The 17,613-nt window shown below is 59.3% G+C and overlaps 2 protein-coding genes across 4 annotated transcripts; both read right to left on the bottom strand.

Moving 5' to 3' along the window:
- Window positions 1–1,122: 1,122 nt before the first annotated feature.
- LOC142002767 (coenzyme Q-binding protein COQ10 homolog B, mitochondrial-like) lies at window positions 1,123–4,444 on the bottom strand. Its single transcript, XM_074979150.1, has 5 exons — window positions 4,351–4,444; window positions 3,885–4,037; window positions 3,517–3,709; window positions 1,905–2,006; window positions 1,123–1,583 (listed from the first exon to the last, which is right to left on the bottom strand). The coding sequence occupies exons 1-5, from the start codon at window positions 4,416–4,418 to the stop codon at window positions 1,416–1,418; spliced, it is 684 nt and encodes a 227-aa protein (XP_074835251.1). The 5' UTR covers window positions 4,419–4,444; the 3' UTR covers window positions 1,123–1,415.
- Window positions 4,445–7,465: 3,021 nt separating this feature from the next.
- COASY (Coenzyme A synthase) lies at window positions 7,466–16,922 on the bottom strand. Of its 3 annotated transcripts, none has more exons than XM_074979147.1 (10): window positions 16,840–16,922; window positions 15,420–16,088; window positions 14,173–14,387; window positions 12,617–12,748; window positions 11,718–11,907; window positions 11,231–11,295; window positions 10,368–10,452; window positions 8,928–9,025; window positions 8,691–8,837; window positions 7,466–8,070 (listed from the first exon to the last, which is right to left on the bottom strand). In XM_074979147.1, exons 2-10 carry the CDS (start codon window positions 16,081–16,083, stop codon window positions 8,023–8,025), a joined length of 1,644 nt encoding a protein of 547 aa, XP_074835248.1. In that variant the 5' UTR covers window positions 16,084–16,088; window positions 16,840–16,922; the 3' UTR covers window positions 7,466–8,022. The 3 variants fall into 3 exon arrangements, with proteins under 3 accessions (XP_074835248.1, XP_074835249.1, XP_074835250.1); XM_074979148.1 differs by lacking the exon at window positions 16,840–16,922 and adding an exon at window positions 16,707–16,798; XM_074979149.1 differs by lacking the exon at window positions 16,840–16,922 and having other exon boundaries at window positions 15,420–15,623; window positions 15,751–15,884.
- Window positions 16,923–17,613: the final 691 nt, after the last annotated feature.

The following is a 17,613-nucleotide window of genomic DNA, read 5'->3' as shown; positions in this document are numbered from 1 at the left end:
GCCTGGAAGTCCCAGCTCCAACAGCCTGTGCTCCTTCCCCTTAGCATGGGTGGGGCAGCTGCAGTGCAGCTCGCTAGGGAGGCCGGACAGCAGATTCCCTGTGGGGAAGCCCTGCACCCCAGCTGAGCTGCCCGGGGCCCCTGTGCCCTGGAGCTAAGAGCTGAGCTTGGCTCCATGGGGGACAAGTTCTCGTCCACCCCCCCCACCCCGCCAGCTGCTAACAGGGTAGGAAGCTGGCGGCTCCCAGCGGGGATGTACGTTGCACTGACCAGACACAGCTCTGCGGCAAGGGAAGGGCAAATGCTTCTTTCCCACCTTCCTACGGCAAGAGCCAGCCCTGGCTTGGTCAAGGCCCCTGCAGCCTGAGCCCAGCCCCGGAGCAGCCTGCCAGGCGGGCCCTGAGCCCAGCCACGGAAGGTCAGGCACACTGCAGGGGTCCCCCGTGCAGAAAGCCACTTAGCCAGCAGCTGGTGCCGGAGCACCAGTCACAGGGCCCTAGGCACGCCCCAGAACCCGGCTGGGAAGAAGGTGGGGACGACCCCTACCTCAACCACAGTGCCAGGGAGTGAAGGGATGTGGGGACCCCCGCTCCCCCCCAAGGCTCCCCAGCCTGGATCTCCCAGCTCCAACCACCTGTGCAGCACAAATCAGGGGGGCCCTCCTCCCCACCCCTCCCCCTTAGCCTCCACAGTGCTACACTGGGATGTAGCTGCCCCAGCGCCCCATGTGGGGGACCATGTGTTTGTGGCAGCCAAGCAACGCCTGCGGGGAGCAGCATGGGGCACCAGGACAGCACCTCTAGGTCACAGGACAAGTTCCCCATGCGTGGGGGGACAGGGGGAGCTATTAACGGTTTCACTGCTGGATGCTGCCAGTGCCAGAACACAAGGTGCCTCCAGACACCCCTCCCATAAGAGTTTCCGTGCATGGCCAGGAAGCCGGGATCAGCGCTGGCTTCTGCCGCCTGCCCAGGCCCCATTTCCCATTTGCCGGGCTACGCTCAGTGCACTGAGACATCTTGGCTACCGAACTCCCCAGCAACCAGGGCTGGAGGCTGGTAAGACGCGATAAAGCCCCCAAGGCTGGCGGGTGCTGAAATGTTCAGAACAACAAAACTTCATTCCAGATTTTATTGAGGCCACATTAAAAGCAGAACATTTAAAAACCACGAGCCGGAGCCTGTGAACACTCGACATTGCAACGGACGACGGCCTTTGCGGCACAGACATTAAATAGAGACAAAGGATTAAAAAAATAATTTCTCTTCAGGGCGCGTGGGTTAGAGAGATAAATAGAGGAAGGGATCGGGGCGGCGTCCAGCCAAAAATCTGGACAGAATGAAATGAAGACAGAGTCTTCTGCTGCGCGCCGAGGGGTGTCCTGGTCCGGCAGGAGATGCTGCTCCGGAGGCAGCGTCATGCACAGCGGGCAGCCTGCAACCGCTTCTGGGGGAGAACGGCCACCTGCCGGCCATACATCTTCTCCGCCCTCCTCTCAAAGGCCGTCACCATCTGCTTCACCACCTCATCGAAGAACAGGTTGGCCAAGTGGGAATGCAGGGCGGACTTGAACTCAAAGGAGACCTGGTGAGGAAACAACAGCTCTTAAGTGCGTCGGTGGGTGGTGCGCATCAGCACGTGCTTTGGTGCATGTAACAAAATTTATTCTGCCCATGGATGGGAAAAATGAAAGGGAACCTTGGTGCCAGGGGATGTGTGGCCAGGCAATTACCCGAACTGCCTGGAATCAGCTTTGCCCAATAAGATGCAGCAGCTTCAGGCGTCATGGGCAGCCGGTCTCAAGCATTCACTGACCACGCACAGGAACGAACGCTCTGGGCTGGGCCTCTCCCACCCACCCCCAGCCCAGCCCCCATCAGGGATGGACGCACAGGGAATACTCACATAGAAATCTAAAGTGCAGGTGTCTGGCTGCCCCGGCAGCCCTGGGCCAAACCTCCAGAGCGTCTCCAGGTGGCTGAAGAGGTGGCTGTCACTGCACACAGCCTGCGGAGGAAAAGGCGGCTCACGTCAGTGGAAAGGCAGCAAGTTCAAACCGCCCGCACCCAGCTCCCACGAGGAGCGTCCCAGAGCCAGTGAGAACCAGGCTCCCTGTTCACGTCGGATGAAACATTTCACAGAATCACAGAACACTAGGACTGGAAGGGACCTCGAGAGGCCATCGAGTCCAGCCCCCTGCCCCAATGGCAGGACCAAGTACTGTCTAAACCATCCCCGATAGACATCTATCTAACCTGTTCTTAAATATCTCCAGCGATGGAGATTCCACAACCTCCCCAGGCAATTTATTCCACTGTTTGACCACCCTGACAGTTAGGAACTTTTTCCTAATGTCCAGCCTAAACCTCCCTTGCTGCAGTTTAAGCCCGTTGCCTCTTGTTCTATCCTCAGAGGCCAAGAAGAACAAGTTCTCTCCTTCCTCCTTAGGACTCCCTTTTAGATACCTGAAAACCGCTATCCTGTCTGCCCTCAATCTTCTCTTTTCCAAACTAAACAAGCCCAATTCTTTCAACCTTTTATCATAGGTCACGTTCTCTGGACCTTTAATCATTCTTGTCGCTCTTTTCTGGACCCTCTCTAGTTTCTCCACATCTTTTTTGAACTGCGGTGCCCAGAACTGGACACAATACTCCAGCTGAGGCCTAACCAGCGCAGAGTAGAGCAGAAGAATGACTTCTCATGTCTTGTTCACAACACACCTGCTAATGCATCCCTGGATCACGTTTGCTTTTTTTGCAACAGCATCACACTGTTGATTCATATTTAGTTGTGGTTCACCATAACCCCTAGATCCCTTTCTGCTGTAGTTGTTCCTAGACAGTCTCTCCCCATTCTGTATGTTTACGCAAGTCCATGAAGGCGGAACAGGCTGCTCAGGCTGTGCGGTAACATGAAGTCCCATCCGTCTGCACCTGGGGCTGCCAGTTCACCGGGGCAGCAGTCACCTACATGAGCGATGCCAGTGCATCCCCAACCCTGATCTGCCTGGAACTGGACCCAACCCTCTCTGCAGTGGGGACAACCTGGGTTAGCTCTGGCTCCTCAGAGCCTAGCTGCTGCCAGTGGGAATACTAGGGGTTGCATCTTACACAGAGCAGCTTTTCGAGAGTGGAGAAGCCAGGGTCACCACCTACACGAGGACTGGGAACCAGTGTTTCCTGGAAGCTGAGCGCTTGGGCGGGCACCCAGGAGAGATTCCGGGGCTGTCCCAGCCGATCGGCAGAGCACCCACAGCCGGCAGCCTGTGTTTCTAGGAGTGGTGCACATCACAAACTTTATTCCACCCAGATGGAACAAATTAGAGGGAGCCCTGCTGGGAACTATCTGTTCCACGAACGATGCCCCAGCTTGACATACCATGCGCCAGTTATCAGACGTGTAAGCACCTGCAGTGAGTTGTGAGTGCTTAGCACCTCCTGCCTAAGCCCTGGGTGCCTGGGGCTAGAGCCTCCCCCTCCACCCCACATGAGAACCCAGCTCCCCGGCAGCCCCTTACCCGGATCTGGTGGTGGGGAGTCAGGGAGATTTCGGAGACATAGCGCTCCACGAGGGGCGGGAAGCCGACCTCCAGCTCTGCCCGCATGAGGCTTTTGCGGCAGGACAGGACCTTGGAGCGGCTGCACCAGGGCACGAAGAGCTGGTAGCTGTTCACGTCGGCCACCACGTTGTACATCTGTTCCATGGAGTAGCTGCAGGACAGAGGAGAGGAGCTGCTGTGAACAGGCACCGTGTATGTGTGTGTGTGTGTGTGTGTGTGTGTGGCACAACCCTCTCCCCTGGCCAACAAGCCCCCAGCACCCTGGGAGACACCACCGACGGGAGGCTCCATCACCCATCACGCCCCAGCCCAGGCAACTCACTCACCCCAGCGCTCGCGCTTCCGCGTACTGCATCCGCTTGCAGCCCAGCCGGGGGGCTGCCAGGCTGAGGAAGCTCCGTGCCGGGGGCTGCGGCCCCGGGGTGATGGGGGGCCTCTTGGGGGCCAGCTTGACCAGGAGCCCACAGGGACGGAAATGCCTGGAACAAGGATGCCAGTTACAGGGGGTGTCAGGGCAGGTCCCAGGGGACAGACCGGCTGCGGGGGGGCGGAGACAGCCCCGGCCAACGTAGCCCCCAACTCCGGGGGTCGCGCCCGCTCTCAGCCCAGGGAAGTCCCACACCGGTGCGCCCTCCAGCCGGCCGGCACTGGGACCCCCGGGCGGGCCAGGGCTGGGCTAGGCGGGGGCAGACACCAGGGGACGGTCCCGAGGCCGCCCCGGAGCCGCGTGGGGTCTGAGCGGCCCGGCTCGGAAGGGGGCCCCGGCCCCGGGCAGCCCCCAGGGGCCCTTACCCGCTTCCAGTCCCGGCCCCGCGCAGCGCCCGCAGGAGCGCGGCTGCCCCGCGGCTGCCCCCGGCCATGGCTCTGGGCTCTGCCGGCCGGGCCACCCCGGCCCCTGCCCCAGCCCCAGCCCCGCCACGTGCTCCAGTGACATCGCGGGAACCTCCCGCGGGGCGGGGCCGGGAAACGCCCCACGGCCAGGCCAGGGGAGGCCCGGGCAGAGGGGCCTGGCCAAGCGCGGGGGGGGGGGGGGGGGAGCCGCAGGCAGCTGGGCGGAGGGCAGGTCCGGGGGTGTATGGGAGCCGGGGCAGCTCCTGGGGGGCAGGTCCAGGGGGGTGTATGGGACCCGGGGCAGCTCTTGGGGGGCAGAGCAGGAGAGGGGGAGGTCCGGGGGTGTATGGGACTCAGGGCAGCTCTTGGGGGGCTGGATGAGGGGCAGATCCAGGTGTGTGTATATGAGATCCAGGGCAGATGTGGGACAGAACAGGATAAGGGGCAGGTCCTGGGGGGGTGTATGGGACCCAGGGCAGCTGTTGGGGAGCAGTATGAGGGGCAGGTTCCAGAAGGGGAGTCTGGGGTTCAGGGCAGGTTCTGAGCTGAGCTCCCTGGGGCAAGGACAGAGCCCCACGTCACTTTCCCTGGTGCTGGCTGGACACTGTCCTGGGCAGAAGGGCCCCTCTCCTGGGTGTGGGTTTGCTGAGCGTGGGGCAGGGGGGGGCAATTAGCAAGGAACTGCCTGCAAGCCCCAGGGCTTGGTTTAGGGCTCCAGTGAGACCAGGGCTCTATGCCCATTTGCGCAGTAGGCCAGGGCCCATGCAGGGCAGAGCGAGACAGAGGACTGCTGTCTTTACAGCCATGGGACCTGGGGGTCTGGAGAAACCACCAACCCGCCCTACAGTGGGGCACAGAGCTGGCCCCAGTCACACCTGGTTTTGCCCTGCAAAGCCCTCAGGGAGGCCACAGCTGCAAGGTCCAAGGGTGGCTGTGTAACAGCCACTGGCTTCCTGCAGGTGACTCACACTCCAAGTATGTAGGCCAGCCTACTAGGGAGTGGGGACCGCTGCCAAGCAGCGGGGCACTGCCAGGCCCTGCCACTCCCAGGCACTCCAGCTGGAACTTAAATTTCCTCTTGTTCTCAACTAAGTGTTCAGTTCCTGCTGGGCGTCCTTGACTTCACCCTCAGCACGACACACCTGCAGCAATCTCAGGCGGGGAGAGGCCCCGTTTTGGTGACCACAGCCCCGGCAAGTGGCTGCAGGCTGAAAGCGGGCTCCTAGCTCAGGTCTGCCGGAGGCATTAAGGAAGAGTGCCAGGAGCTCAGGGAGACGGCTCCAGCCAGCAGCAGGCAACCAGCGCTCTCTTTGGAGACATGAAGGCAGGCTCCAGCTGGGCCTGATTTCTGGCCCCTCAGCTCTGCTTTCCCTCTGGCCGCGCCTTGTAAACATCACCAGCTCAGCAGGGTGGGAGCTGGACTGTTTCTAGGATGAAGCTTCTGTGACTATATAACCTCCCACAGGCAGACTCAAACCTGGGATCTTAGTGCAGCAGCTTCTCCAGTTTGCGCTAAAGCCGGGTAGCTGCCAGCTAAGGCTGTAGAGGAGATGCATTCTCTCTCTCTCTGCAAGCAGCCTAAGTGTTACTGCACAGGACTGAACCACGGCCCTAGGTGTGTGGGTTTGAGGAGACACCACAGCAGGTGCTCTGAAGGGACAGCCCCCCACCCCCACTCTATCATAGGGCTGAAGAGTGTGAACAGTAGTTACACCAGTACAGCTAAACCCACAGTGCCCCCGGTAGCTGCTAGGGCGGCGAGGTGGCTTGGACAATATTGGCAGCGTAATGTTCTCTAGAAGTCACACCTGGTTGGCACCCAGCATTAAAGCAACAGCTGTTCTGGTACAACCCCAAACGGGCCCTCACACTCCGCTAGGCGAGTGGCTTTTTCAACTGAGCGGAAAGTCCTTCCCAACCGCCCTAAGCGTCTCCATGCGGCGGAACTAGGCTGGAAATTCACACCTTGATTTAACCCAGTGTAACTTCCCCATGCAGACACACAGCCCCTCTGAAGGGAGCGTAAGGGGGGGGCAGCTAGACTGGGTGCCCCCCGTAACAAAGAACACACTTGGGAACCAGATTGCAAGAGCCGCTTCTTATATGGCATCTTTGTACCGGTAGCACCTGTTGTGTTGGACTCTCCTGGCGTTGTCCTGATTCACCAGATCACGTCATCCAGCACCTTCCGGCCACCGCCTCTGCCTTCCCGTACACGTACACGCGCCTCACCGCGTAGCCTGAACCCGCTAATTGGGGCCTTGCGTCGGAGGTGCTACGGGGAGAAAGAACGATGCTCCAGCCAGAGCGGCTTGTCCTTTAGGGCCGGCTGCTCTGTAGTGAGGCTGACAGCTGGTTGAATGAGCCGCTCCCTCTGCTGGCCAGCTGGCACAATTACGGGGTCTATTTAAAACCATTTGAGCACCTGTTACTGAACGGATGGATAGCCACAGAGAGCAGCCAGGGCTGGGTCCGGCCTGGTGCTTGGTGCTCTCCGCTGAGCCAGGTGGGTGCAATCAGCACTCTGCTGTGAGGCGCACACGGGCTGCTTCTGGGAGGCTTTGATTAGGCTAATGAAGGATTCCGGGCTGGCAGCGTAGGGCACCGGAGGCTCCCCTCCCATTAAGCCGTATCCAGGGCTGAGAGCGCCATCACTGCACACCAGGCATGGAACTGACTGTGAATTCAGGCCCTGCGGGTCCCAGTCCATTGGCAGAGCTCCGGTTGCAAGGGCTGGTGTGGGCCAAACGTGCCCTTTGGAACCATTCCCCTGTTGCACGAGAGCTTTGCACCATCCCCGGTAGCCTTAAGCCAACTTCAGTTCAAGCCCTGACATCTCCGGAGACTGGCAGAAGCCCTTGTAGGTCCCCTCTGGCCTGTGGATACCGCAGGAGCCTGGGCTGTGTGGAGTGGCAGCGGAGAGCTAGTGACACTCCCATCACAAGCCAGGGGAGTCTCCCGCACAGCAGCCATTGCTGCTTCCCCCTAGACAGGTGGCACAAATGCAGCTCCCCATGGGGCTCGAGGGGACCCGAAGAAACAGGCCAGGCAGAACAATGACCACTCGGAGACAGACTGCGCAAACCCCACCTTTAACTGGTACATGCCTACCAAGCACACAGCCCACCCAGCCCTGGCAGCCCCGCCCACGGTGGCCCATCCACCGAGAAGGGGGACGACCCACGGGATGCCGAGCTGGGCCTGCTGCTGGGACATGCTGTGGGACACAGTGCACTCTGGGCTCCTAGAAGACGGCGGCCTCAGAAGGTGGGGGACAGCCGATAAGTGCTGCTGCTGTCGTCCCGGCTTGTGTCCGTGCTACCAGCTCAGAGCAGCTGCTCCTCGCCGTCCTTCGTGCCCATGGCAGGGTGGTGCTCCTTGGTCAGGGCCTGTAGTAACAGTACAGCAGGCTGCCTCCACCTTCAGGCCCCTTCCCTCAGTGAGGCCTTTTAGCCACCCAGCTGAGCCCTGCACCTTGCTGCCTGAGGATGTGCGATGCTGGGACGGGGCGTGAGACAGAGCGAGGTCAGGGGCACAGGCACTCAATCTCCGGCAGCAGAGCTGGGTTCCCAGGCTGGCTGGGCATGCAGATGAGATGAGCTTGACAGGGAGAAGCTACCAGGCCCCGAGACTCTAATCTTGGCTGATGCGCTGCTGCAGGAGGGCCCAGGCCTTCTCCACCTGCCAGAACAAACGTGGGACAGCAAGTTGGGTGACGTAGCAAAAGGCACCGAATGCAGCTGTCCTGGGGAAGGGCAGAGCCTGCCGGGACAGGCACTCACCGCACTTGTATGCGCGAGGCTCTCAAACCTGCCTCTCCTTCCAGGCTGTTTAACCCCTATACTCCACCAGGCTGCAGCAGAGGCAGGACTCACAGACCCCTCCCCAACGCCTGATTCCGCTGAGCTAAATGCAGCCAGAATGAGCCCGAGGGGACAGAGGCTAACACCATCCCAGGGGGTGAAGAGACGCAGCAACCGCAGGGAGAGGGACTAGGGACAGCCTGAGCTCCTCCTCTGCGCCAGCTGCAAGGAATGGACATTCCCGGAGCCCCATTTCCACCAGTGGGAAACAAACGCGCTCACCCCTTCGGCTCACAGCTCGGCGAGCAGGCAGAGAGCAGCCTGGCCCTCGCTCTATGCTAGGGTCGCCAGGTTCTCGGCTAAGGCGGCAGCGCAGGCAGGGCCTGCATCCCTGCCAGAGGGAGGGACCCCAGCGGCTCCCCTCCGTCCCCACTGGCCTGTCCTAGGCAAGACAGCAAGCACGCTGGGTCCCCAGCTGGGCAGCCCAGAGGCTCTCACCTGCTTGCGAGTGATCTCTGGCTCCCAGAGCGTGCACAGCACGACATGCGACTGCCGCATCCTCTGGCTGTTGTTCGGCTGGCTCTGCAGCCTGCTCCGAGCGGCCTCTTCGCTCAGCCCGTCTCTGGCCACGATGCGACGCAGGGCCTGCGAAGACCGAGAGGGGCGTTCACGTCCGCGTGGGCACACCAGGAGCCCATCGCTACCGGCAGACGGCTGGGGGAAGGCGTGGCCTACCTCCTGCTCGGGGACGATGGCCACCCACACCTCATGGACCATGCTTGTCCAGCCAGCCTCCAGCAGCACAGCAGCATCCAGCACACACACCGCTTTACCTGTGGAACGAGGCGAGGCCCCATCAGTGCCTGGGAACCACCAGTGCACAATTCCTGGGGCGGTTTGCATGAGCCAGCCTGAAACATGCCAAGGTCCTGCGAGCGCACACACCTGACTGTGGAGCGAAAGACAGCAGCAGGCCCCAAACCGCTTCACGCTGACACATGCGCCCCCAACCCAGGGGTCAGCAACCCCCGACATGGGTGGCTTGTGAAGCAGCAGCTCAGCCCTGCCCCTCCTCCCCCATGCAGCTGGGAGCTTGTTCAAAGCCAGGCCACCATGGCTTAACAAAAGACCAGCTAATACTACCAACCACCACCTCTACGGTCAAGCTCAGCCTCTCAATTTATTTACTAATGAAGCAGCTGAGGGCAACACAAATGATCAGGGGTATGGAGCGCCTGCCACATGAGGGGGGATTAAATAAGACTGGGACTTTTTAGCTTGGAAAAAAGACGATTAAGGGGGGATATGATAGAGGTCTATAAAATCATGACTGGTTTGGAGAAAACAGACAAGGAATTGTTATTTACTCCTTCACGACACCAGAACTAGGGGTCACCAAATGAAAAGGCAGCGGGGTTTGGTCCTGCTTAGAGCAGGGGGCTGGACTCGACGGCTTTTTTAGGTCTCTTCCAGCTCTATTGTTCTATGATTTTTTGATAAAACAAACAATGGGAAATATTTTTCCACACAACGCACAGTTAACCTGTGGAACTCCTTGCCGGAGAATGTTGTGAAGGCCAAGACTATAGCAGAGTTTAAAAATGAACCAGATAAATGGATGGGGGATAGGTCCATCAATGGCTGGTAGCCAGGACGGGCATGGACGGCGTCCCCAGCCTCGGTTTGCAAGAGGCTGGACATGGGCGACAGGGAATTGATCACTTGATGATTCCCTGTTCTGTTCATTCCCTCTGGGGCACCTGGCATTGGCCACTGTCAGAAGACAGGACACTGGGCTGGATGGGCCTATGGTCTGACCCCATGTGGCCGTTCTTATGTTCTCAAGCTGGTGCAAGTAGGACTATTAGTGACTTTAAAAAGTCTCACCGGCCCTCGGATCGTACATAGATGTCAAAAGGTCACATTTCGGCACTCCGCTGCAGAAAGGTGGCTGAGCCCTGATCTAGCCACCTGCGGGAAGTAAAGGCTCCGAGATGCAGTGGATCAGCTCCCCAGTAAAGCACAGAAAGGTCTGAGCTGGGAACCTCTAACAAGCAGTAGATTCAGCAGCAGACGGGGCCATGGGGTGGCCACACCAGCGCTCTGGGCCGTGCGGTGGTATCAGGAGGATATATCCCCGGCCCCTTTGAGTTCAGAGAGGACAATCAGGCTCACCCAGTCCTGCCGCTTCATCCAGCTGCTTCTGCGTCATCTTGGCGATCTCAGGCCACACGATGTCCGTAAGACGCTTAAGCTGCTCCTAGCAAGGGCACAGGGCTGGGCTTCAGTTATTGGCTTTCATGGGCGATCACGTGATGGATTTCCTGGGTAACCCAGCAAGGGCAGTTCAGGAGAGTCACCCGCAAGCATCCTGAGGGCCCCACCTTTCCAGCTGGTGAGGGCAGCCCAAGGTGCTTGCTTCTGCTAGCAGAACTGCAGGGAACAGATCTTCTAACCTGTTCTGTCAGTCACTGCCACAGCTCAACCAAGGACCTAGCACTACGGAAGAGAGGAAGCTGCGGAAGGGGGAGTCACAGTCCAGGCCCCTGGAGAAAGGCATCCACACAAGACCTGACTCTGACTGAAGTTCATGGGGATGGCACCCCCTGCCCACACCTTGGCTGCAGCTCAAAATCCAGACAGGGACAGCCTGGCTAGTGACTGCGGGAGCACGAGTGCAGACCAGGGCCCTGTGCTGGCTAGCTCTGCTCAGGGAAACCCCACGGCACAGCGGGTAAAGCAGCCGGGGCCACATCGAAATCAGGGAGACGCCTTCTGAAGTGTCAGCCCAGGAAGGGCCCCAGAAGAGGGTCTTCCCCAGTGGGTGGCTTGTGCTGCGAGCACCTGTGCAACAGAGGGGACCCCACTCTCCAGCCCTGCCATCTCTCCTTTCCACTCAAGAGAAAACAGCCCTTGAGAGCAGAGCCTGAGAGAGCAAGACACAGGTGAGCAGCTGTGCAGCGCAGGAGAGAAAGCAGCTTTGGCAGCAGCAGGGACTGGGGAGGTGGAATACTGATGCTGACCCAGAGGGTGTTTACCTGGTTTCCAAACACTTTGGCCCCGAGGACTTTCCTGTTAATTGTCCCATCTTCATTCAGAGTGTCTGCAAGACAAAGAGCAACAGGACACAAGGACTCAGCTCTGCAGCTCAGGGAAGGGCTGTCCTGCGGGAAAGGCTCGGCTTTAATACCCTGAGAGCGCCCTGCAAGGAAGGATTCAAACACTGGGGCTGGGACCTTTTTGGCCGCCTTAGTGTCAGAGGACAGAAAAGGGCTTTTTCCTGCCCTTGGGAACATTCGGGAAGTCAAGAGGTTAAAAAGACTGGGACTCTTCAGCTTAGAAAAGAGGAGCCTAAGCGATGGGATGATAGAGGTCTACAAAACCATGACATGAGCTGGGGAAGTGCAGGGAACACGGACTATTCCCAGACCAGAGGGAGAGATTTGGAGCTCAGAGGTTACTAAGATGACACCTCCCCGTCACTCTTGCTGCCCTGGTGTTCGACACAGGATCCGTTCACCGTACCTTCTCCGAACTCCTCCACCACCCAGTTGTAGGAAGGGCCACCTGGTGCGTAAGCTTCATGGCCCAGCTTGTCGACGTCAATGACGAAAGCTCCCAGGCATTCCAAGTGTTTGGCGATGGAACTTTTCCCACTTCCACTTCCTCCAGTCAGCCCAATCACGTAGGGGCGAGACGGCCGGGCGGGGTCTTTCTACACCAAGAAGAGTTACAGCGTTAGAAGATTCCAAGGCTGCTCAGCAAGGGTGGGAGCTGGACAGGTGTGGGGGAAGAAGCCCTGATTGTGAACCTCACACCCGCTCTGAGTATGTAAACAGTGATGTCACCTGACAGCTACTCCATGGGACCATGAACAGAGACACGGTCTGGCCTGCTACTGGCACGTTTCACGCATGTCTTCAAGGGGGAGACCCTGGCACACCCCGTCTCCAACACACCAGGCTGTCTGTCCACCTCCAAAATCCATTCAATGTCTAGCTGCACTTCTCTGGGTTTATTTCCAGCCACAGGAGCCAAACTGGCCCCGGAACCAGCACTGTCAGCCTCCTGGCACCAGGTTAGTCCGTGAGGAAGCCGCACTTATGGGCCCCTTTCCCCAGAACGTGTTCGCTTGGACTCAGCCAGCTGACTCCAGCCAAGGGCACTGCCCAGGCCTCTCTGCTGGACGTTCCCCGGTATTGTCTGTAGGTCCCCACTCTCAGAGTTGCCCTTGTTATGGACCCAGGATATGCTGTTGACCTGGCTGGAGCCCCTGTTGTCTCTAGGCCCTGATCGCTGGTGGTCGAGCGGCCCAGCGTCTCTCCTCAGGGCTAGAAGCCACACAAACACCTACCAGCTAAAGCTCTCTTGGCAACCAGACTCAAATAGCCATTGCAGAGCCTCCAGCTGCTTCGCCTCCCTACCTGTGGGGGCTGCAGCAGGGTTCCAAGCAGCCTCTGCCGGATGCTGGAGGAGCTGATCTTTCCCTCCTCATTTACGCCGCGCCCAGGATCTTTAACCAGCTGGATCTCATGGACAGCCAGCTCGGAGAGGCCCTGCAACCGGCACATGCCGCACAGCACAGTCAGAGGGCTCAGAGCCACCAGCAGCCTGTCAGCGACAGCAGCCCCAGGTCCCAATCCCCTGAGTAGAGTCACAGTGAAGGCAGGATCCTCCCACCAAGCTGTGGAAGTCCCCAGCAGCCCCCTGTGGGCAGTTCTCCAAGGAGGCTGTTGCCCACCAATTAGGCCCCACCTGCATGCAACTGGGCCGTGCCGCATGCTGCTGCTGGGCAAAGACCAGAGGACAGAAGGGGACTTTGGAGTCAAGCAGGAAAGCAGCAGGCAGAGAATCAGGAGCTTCTGTCCATCTACAGGACTCGCTTCCCCTAGGGCCAGGCCACCCACTAATGGCCTGGACCCAGGAGACAGCTCGCCGAGGGCAGCAGTTCCAGAATTGTCCATTACGGGGACTCACGCTGCTACTGGAGACGTAAATCCCCAGTTAGGCCTGAGGCCGGCAGTTGCTCTAGGTGACCACGGACAGAGAAAGAGAACCTCAGCAGGGACTGACGACTTCCCAGGCATGTCACCGGGATGTTCTCGCTCAACAAGTGAGCGGAACTGATGGGAGGAAAGGGTCCCTCCCTCGAGGGCAGCTTCCCCCTGCACAGCCCCAGAGGGGGTGTGGCGGGAGGGGCAGCACTTCACACCTCAGGGCGTGAGCTCCCAGATCAGGGGAAGGGTCTGCAGAAAGCCAGCCCCAGTGAAGGGATCCCAGCTGCCCCAGTGACACCCCTTTGGCTCCTGCGAGGGAGGAAGCAGCTCTGTGGCGCTCAGAAAACTGAATCCAGGCAACTGTTTGGCCCCATCTGTCCCTTTCACTCTCCTCTCAAGGAGATGTGAGTTCTCGTTCGTTGCCTCTGGAACAGCTGCATCCTCCCTTCACAACACACTCTGGCTGGGTCTACCTGTGCCCCTTCCTATCCGGTGATCGGAAGAAGGGCTTTCGACAACGGGGGGGTCCTTTCGGAAGGTCCCGTCTCCATGGGCAGCGCGCGATTCGAAAAGCCGCACTTTGGAACCGCCGCGGCCGCCATCATGCTCACGAGGAGCTGCATATTCATAGCCACGCCTCATTAGCATCTTTCGAACCTGCTCATTAGCATGCCCCTTTCGAAAGGAAGGCGCACGTGTAGACACAGGGTCATGGAAAAGCCAGCTCATGATGGGCACTGGCAGAGCACAGTTGGCAGTGGGGGCGGGGGGGCAGGGAGGGAGCCCAGGCCTGGAACAGCAGGGGGAATACAGGTCAGGATTACTGTTACTGAGACAGTCTCACTGGGGAACTTGTGCAGCACAGGCTGCCCTACGCCTGGGCCTGGCAAGCACGCCCGGACCCTCCCTTTCAGTGCCACACAAGTCAGGAATGAAGCGGGGGGAGGGGGTGTATTGCGCTAGGTCAGATTTAAAGGCATTACGTTTTCAAGTCTCTTCTTGTTCACGGTCACCCCTCCCTTGCGGGTCTCCTCACTGACTACTATACACTCCAAGTCAGGGTCCGTTACCGACGGGCCACAGGGGTCTACCAAAGGCACAATGTCATAATGCAAAGAGGGCTTCACATCCACCAGGAACTCACAGAGCTTCTCCACTCGCTGCCCATACGGTTGGATCAGCTCCTTCAGCATCTTGTCTGGAAGGGACAAGAAACAGGAAGAAAGCTATAGCGTGCAGGGTCCCTGCACCCAGAGTTAGCTGCAAAGAGAGGGAAGTTTAAAGGAAGTGCCACCAGAAACGCTACAAAGGCTGGCGATGGAATGATCCACGGCCTCATGTTTCCCTGGTGCTCTAAGCACAAAAGGCTCCCTAAGTTTGTGTGTGCTGGAGAAAGGTGTCACACTGACAAGGGGCTGCTCCTGCTGCAGTTTCCAGGGTTTACTGTCAGGAACATCACCTCTGCACAAAGCAGCAGTGAGCAGAGACAACTGACTCAGCCTCGCTCTGCTTGGCAGAGAATATTTAACTCCAAGGGCAGCACGTGCGTCATAAGACACAGAGCAGAATGCGGAGGTAGATACCAATCACTGTGATAACCCTCCCTGCCGAGTACGGCCCTGGGATATTCCAACATCTCATCTTTGCAGAAAAGCCATTCCGCCTCAGCTCTGGCAGTGGGAGTAGCATGGTGAGCCTCACTTATCAGCTCCGTCCACTTTCTGCTTCTCCGGCAGGAACCCAAGGCTACTGCTGGGGCTCCCAGTACTGCCAGGGAAGGATTAGCAGAACAAACTACAGGAATGTTGCTGAGCCTGTGAGAAGGTTTACAAAACCTCTTCATAAAAGCCATCAAGCCTAAGCATTTGGCCTGCCTGACTCTCTTGTCTCTTAATAAACAATGCTTCTAAATAACCATTGTGCCCACACAGCTCAAATATGTTTCACATCTCCACTGATATGAAAGCTGCTCTCCCCTTTCATCCTCTCCTGAAGGGGTTCCCTTTTCCCACAATTTATACTCTCCACCTTTAAAGATCCACCATACTTGAACACCCACCCACTTTACAGCCCGCAATGGCGGCTTCTAAGCTTTCCTGGGGGAACACCACAGACTGATATAAACGGCTCCCTTCATACGGAGCAAAAGTGGCTGGAAGAGTGACTGCCAGAGGAGAATGAACGTTACTAGGGTTTTGCTTCCTGGTTTGGAAATGGGATTCTTACTCACTCTCTAAGAGATCCTTGTCAGAGACTCCAACCAAGAGCCGGTTCTCAGCCAAGAGGCAGCACGCGCTCAGCAGGATCTTGTGAGCATTATGGAGTCTATCAAAAGTGCCCCCTACAACAACATCCCTGTAACTCTGCAGTGTCCCGCCATCCAAAGCTGGTTCCCACGAGGGCGGCTCCATCTCCTGCATCATGGGCTCATACTCTGGGTACAACAGAACAGACATGAGATTGGGCTGGCAACTGTAACAGCTGGTGGCATAACGCTCCAGGCGTTGCTTCACTGGGTTGTACTGGCCACCGTCACTGGTCTGAAAGTCGGTCAGGATCACCTCGGGCGGGTGGGAGAGATTCTGCACCGAGGAAAGTGACTGCGGCATCAGACTCTGGTTGCGGATGTTTGTCAGCAGGACCCGCACATCCAGGTGGCTGTGGGCGTCCGCATCTGCATACAGCTTGCTGATGAGGCTGTAGACCTCCGGGGTGGCTGGCACGTAGGTGGACCTGGGCTGCGAAGAGCCTGTCAAGCTGAGACCCGGCTGCAGGTGAACGTAGAGCGTGTCCTCCACGATCCGGGAGGCCGAGGTCAGGATGGGCACCAGGCGCAGAGAGAGGGCAGAGAGCGGAGCCGTGAGCACCAGCAGGCCAGAGCGGAAGACAGACATGGTACCTGGAACAGGCAAACAGACTAACAGGGTTACATGGATGACAGAGGCACGGGCACCATTAACATGGCTTCTGAGATTTACTTGCCCACATCCACGGCCCTGCCAGCCTTCTCCAACCACACTTCACTAACCTGCCCCAAACTCCTCACCCCCATCTTCCTTTGCCCCGTCTCTGTTCTCCCTGCCTCCCACCCTCTGCCTTAATACCACAGCCACCCGCGCTCCGCCTCATTTCCCCAGCTCCCCTTGGGCCCCCAGCCCTGCCATACCGCCCCCACCCCCCACACCACCCCCCCAGCCCTGCCTCACCGCCCCCACCCCCCACCCAGCCCTGCCTTACTGCCCCCTACCCCCACCACCCCCCGCCCTGCCTTACCGCCCCTACCCCCCACACCACCCCCCCAGCCCTGCCTTACTGCCCCCTACCCCACCACCCCCTGCCCTGCCTTACCGCCCCTACCCCCCACACCACCCCCCCAGCCCTGCCTTACCGCCCCCTACCCCCCACACCACCCCCCCAGCCCTGCCTTACCGCCCCCACCCCCCACACCACCCCCCCGCCCAGCCTTACCACCCCTACCCCCCCACACCACCCCCCAGCCCTGCCTCACCGCCCCCACCCCTCACACCACCCCCAGCCTGGGGCCCTGCCGAGGCCCCTGAGGGTGACGAGCTTGCGTGGAGCAGCCGGGCAGCCCGCGGGGCATGCTGGGTACCGCCAGGACGCGATGGGCGGAGCCCCCAGTCCCTCACCGAGCGGCCGGAGCGAAGTCCTCTCTCGCCAATCCGCGCCTGACCCGGAAGTGCAACCACAGCCCACCGGAAGCGCGTCACCGCCATTGTCTTAACCTCGCCTTTTCAATGTCGATATAGGACAAGACGTTGTCGACTTTCCCGGAGACCTCTGACCTCCGGGCACTCTCGGGAGGGGGCGCGACTTCCGGGGCTTGGGGAGGGCTTCCGGGGCGAGGGGGCGGGACTCCTGCAGGGGAAGGAGCGAAGGGAAGGTGGAGGATTCCTGGAGGGGCGGGGCTAAGGCAAGGGGGAGGGGCTAAGGGAACAGGTGGGAGGGGCTCTTGGAGGGGGGAAAGGGGCAGGTGGGAGGAGCTAATGGAGAGGTGGGAGGGGATGGTGGGAGGAGCTAATGGAGAGATGGGAGGAGCTTCTGGAGGGGGAGGGGTAAGGGGACAGATGGGAGGGGCTAATGGAGAGGTGGGAGGAGCTCCTGGAGGGAAGGGAGTAAGGGGACAGGTGGGAGGGGCTAATGGAGAGGTGGGAGGGGCTAATGGAGGGAAGGGAGTAAGGGGACAGGTGGGAGGGGCTAATGGAGAGGTGGGAGGGGCTAATGGAGGGAAGGGAGTAAGGAGACAGGTGGGAGGGGCTCCTGGAGTGACCCATCTCCCCACAGTTATTGTAATTTGGGTCGAGGTTTATTAAAACTAATCGCACATGGAGGGTGCTTCACCTGGAGCACATTTCCTCTCCCTCCTTGACCCAGGCCACTCCTGGGTACTTGCCAGCAGCCCC

The sequence above is a fragment of the Carettochelys insculpta genome, chromosome 28 (assembly GCF_033958435.1).
Source record: "Carettochelys insculpta isolate YL-2023 chromosome 28, ASM3395843v1, whole genome shotgun sequence".
Classification (NCBI taxonomy): domain Eukaryota; kingdom Metazoa; phylum Chordata; order Testudines; family Carettochelyidae; genus Carettochelys; species Carettochelys insculpta.
This window is presented reverse-complemented; position numbering and strand designations above follow the sequence as displayed.

Bases quoted from the DNA above. Each gene is read 5' to 3' on its own strand.
- LOC142002767 (XM_074979150.1), bottom strand. From the start codon at position 4,418: ATGGCCGGGGGCAGCCGCGGGGCAGCCGCGCTCCTGCGGGCGCTGCGC. The intron at 4,038-4,350 runs GTAAGGGCCCCT...TCCTTGTTCCAG, and splicing joins GGGGCCGGGACTGGAAGCGG to GCATTTCCGTCCCTGTGGGC. The intron at 1,584-1,904 runs GTGAGTATTCCC...TTTCCTCACCAG, and splicing joins CCTGCACTTTAGATTTCTAT to GTCTCCTTTGAGTTCAAGTC.
- COASY (XM_074979147.1), bottom strand. From the start codon at position 16,083: ATGTCTGTCTTCCGCTCTGGCCTGCTGGTGCTCACGGCTCCGCTCTCT. The intron at 14,388-15,419 runs GTGAGTAAGAAT...TGTCCCTTCCAG, and splicing joins TGACAAGGATCTCTTAGAGA to ACAAGATGCTGAAGGAGCTG. The intron at 8,838-8,927 runs GTAGGCCACGCC...CGGTCTTCGCAG, and splicing joins CCATCGTCCCCGAGCAGGAG to GCCCTGCGTCGCATCGTGGC.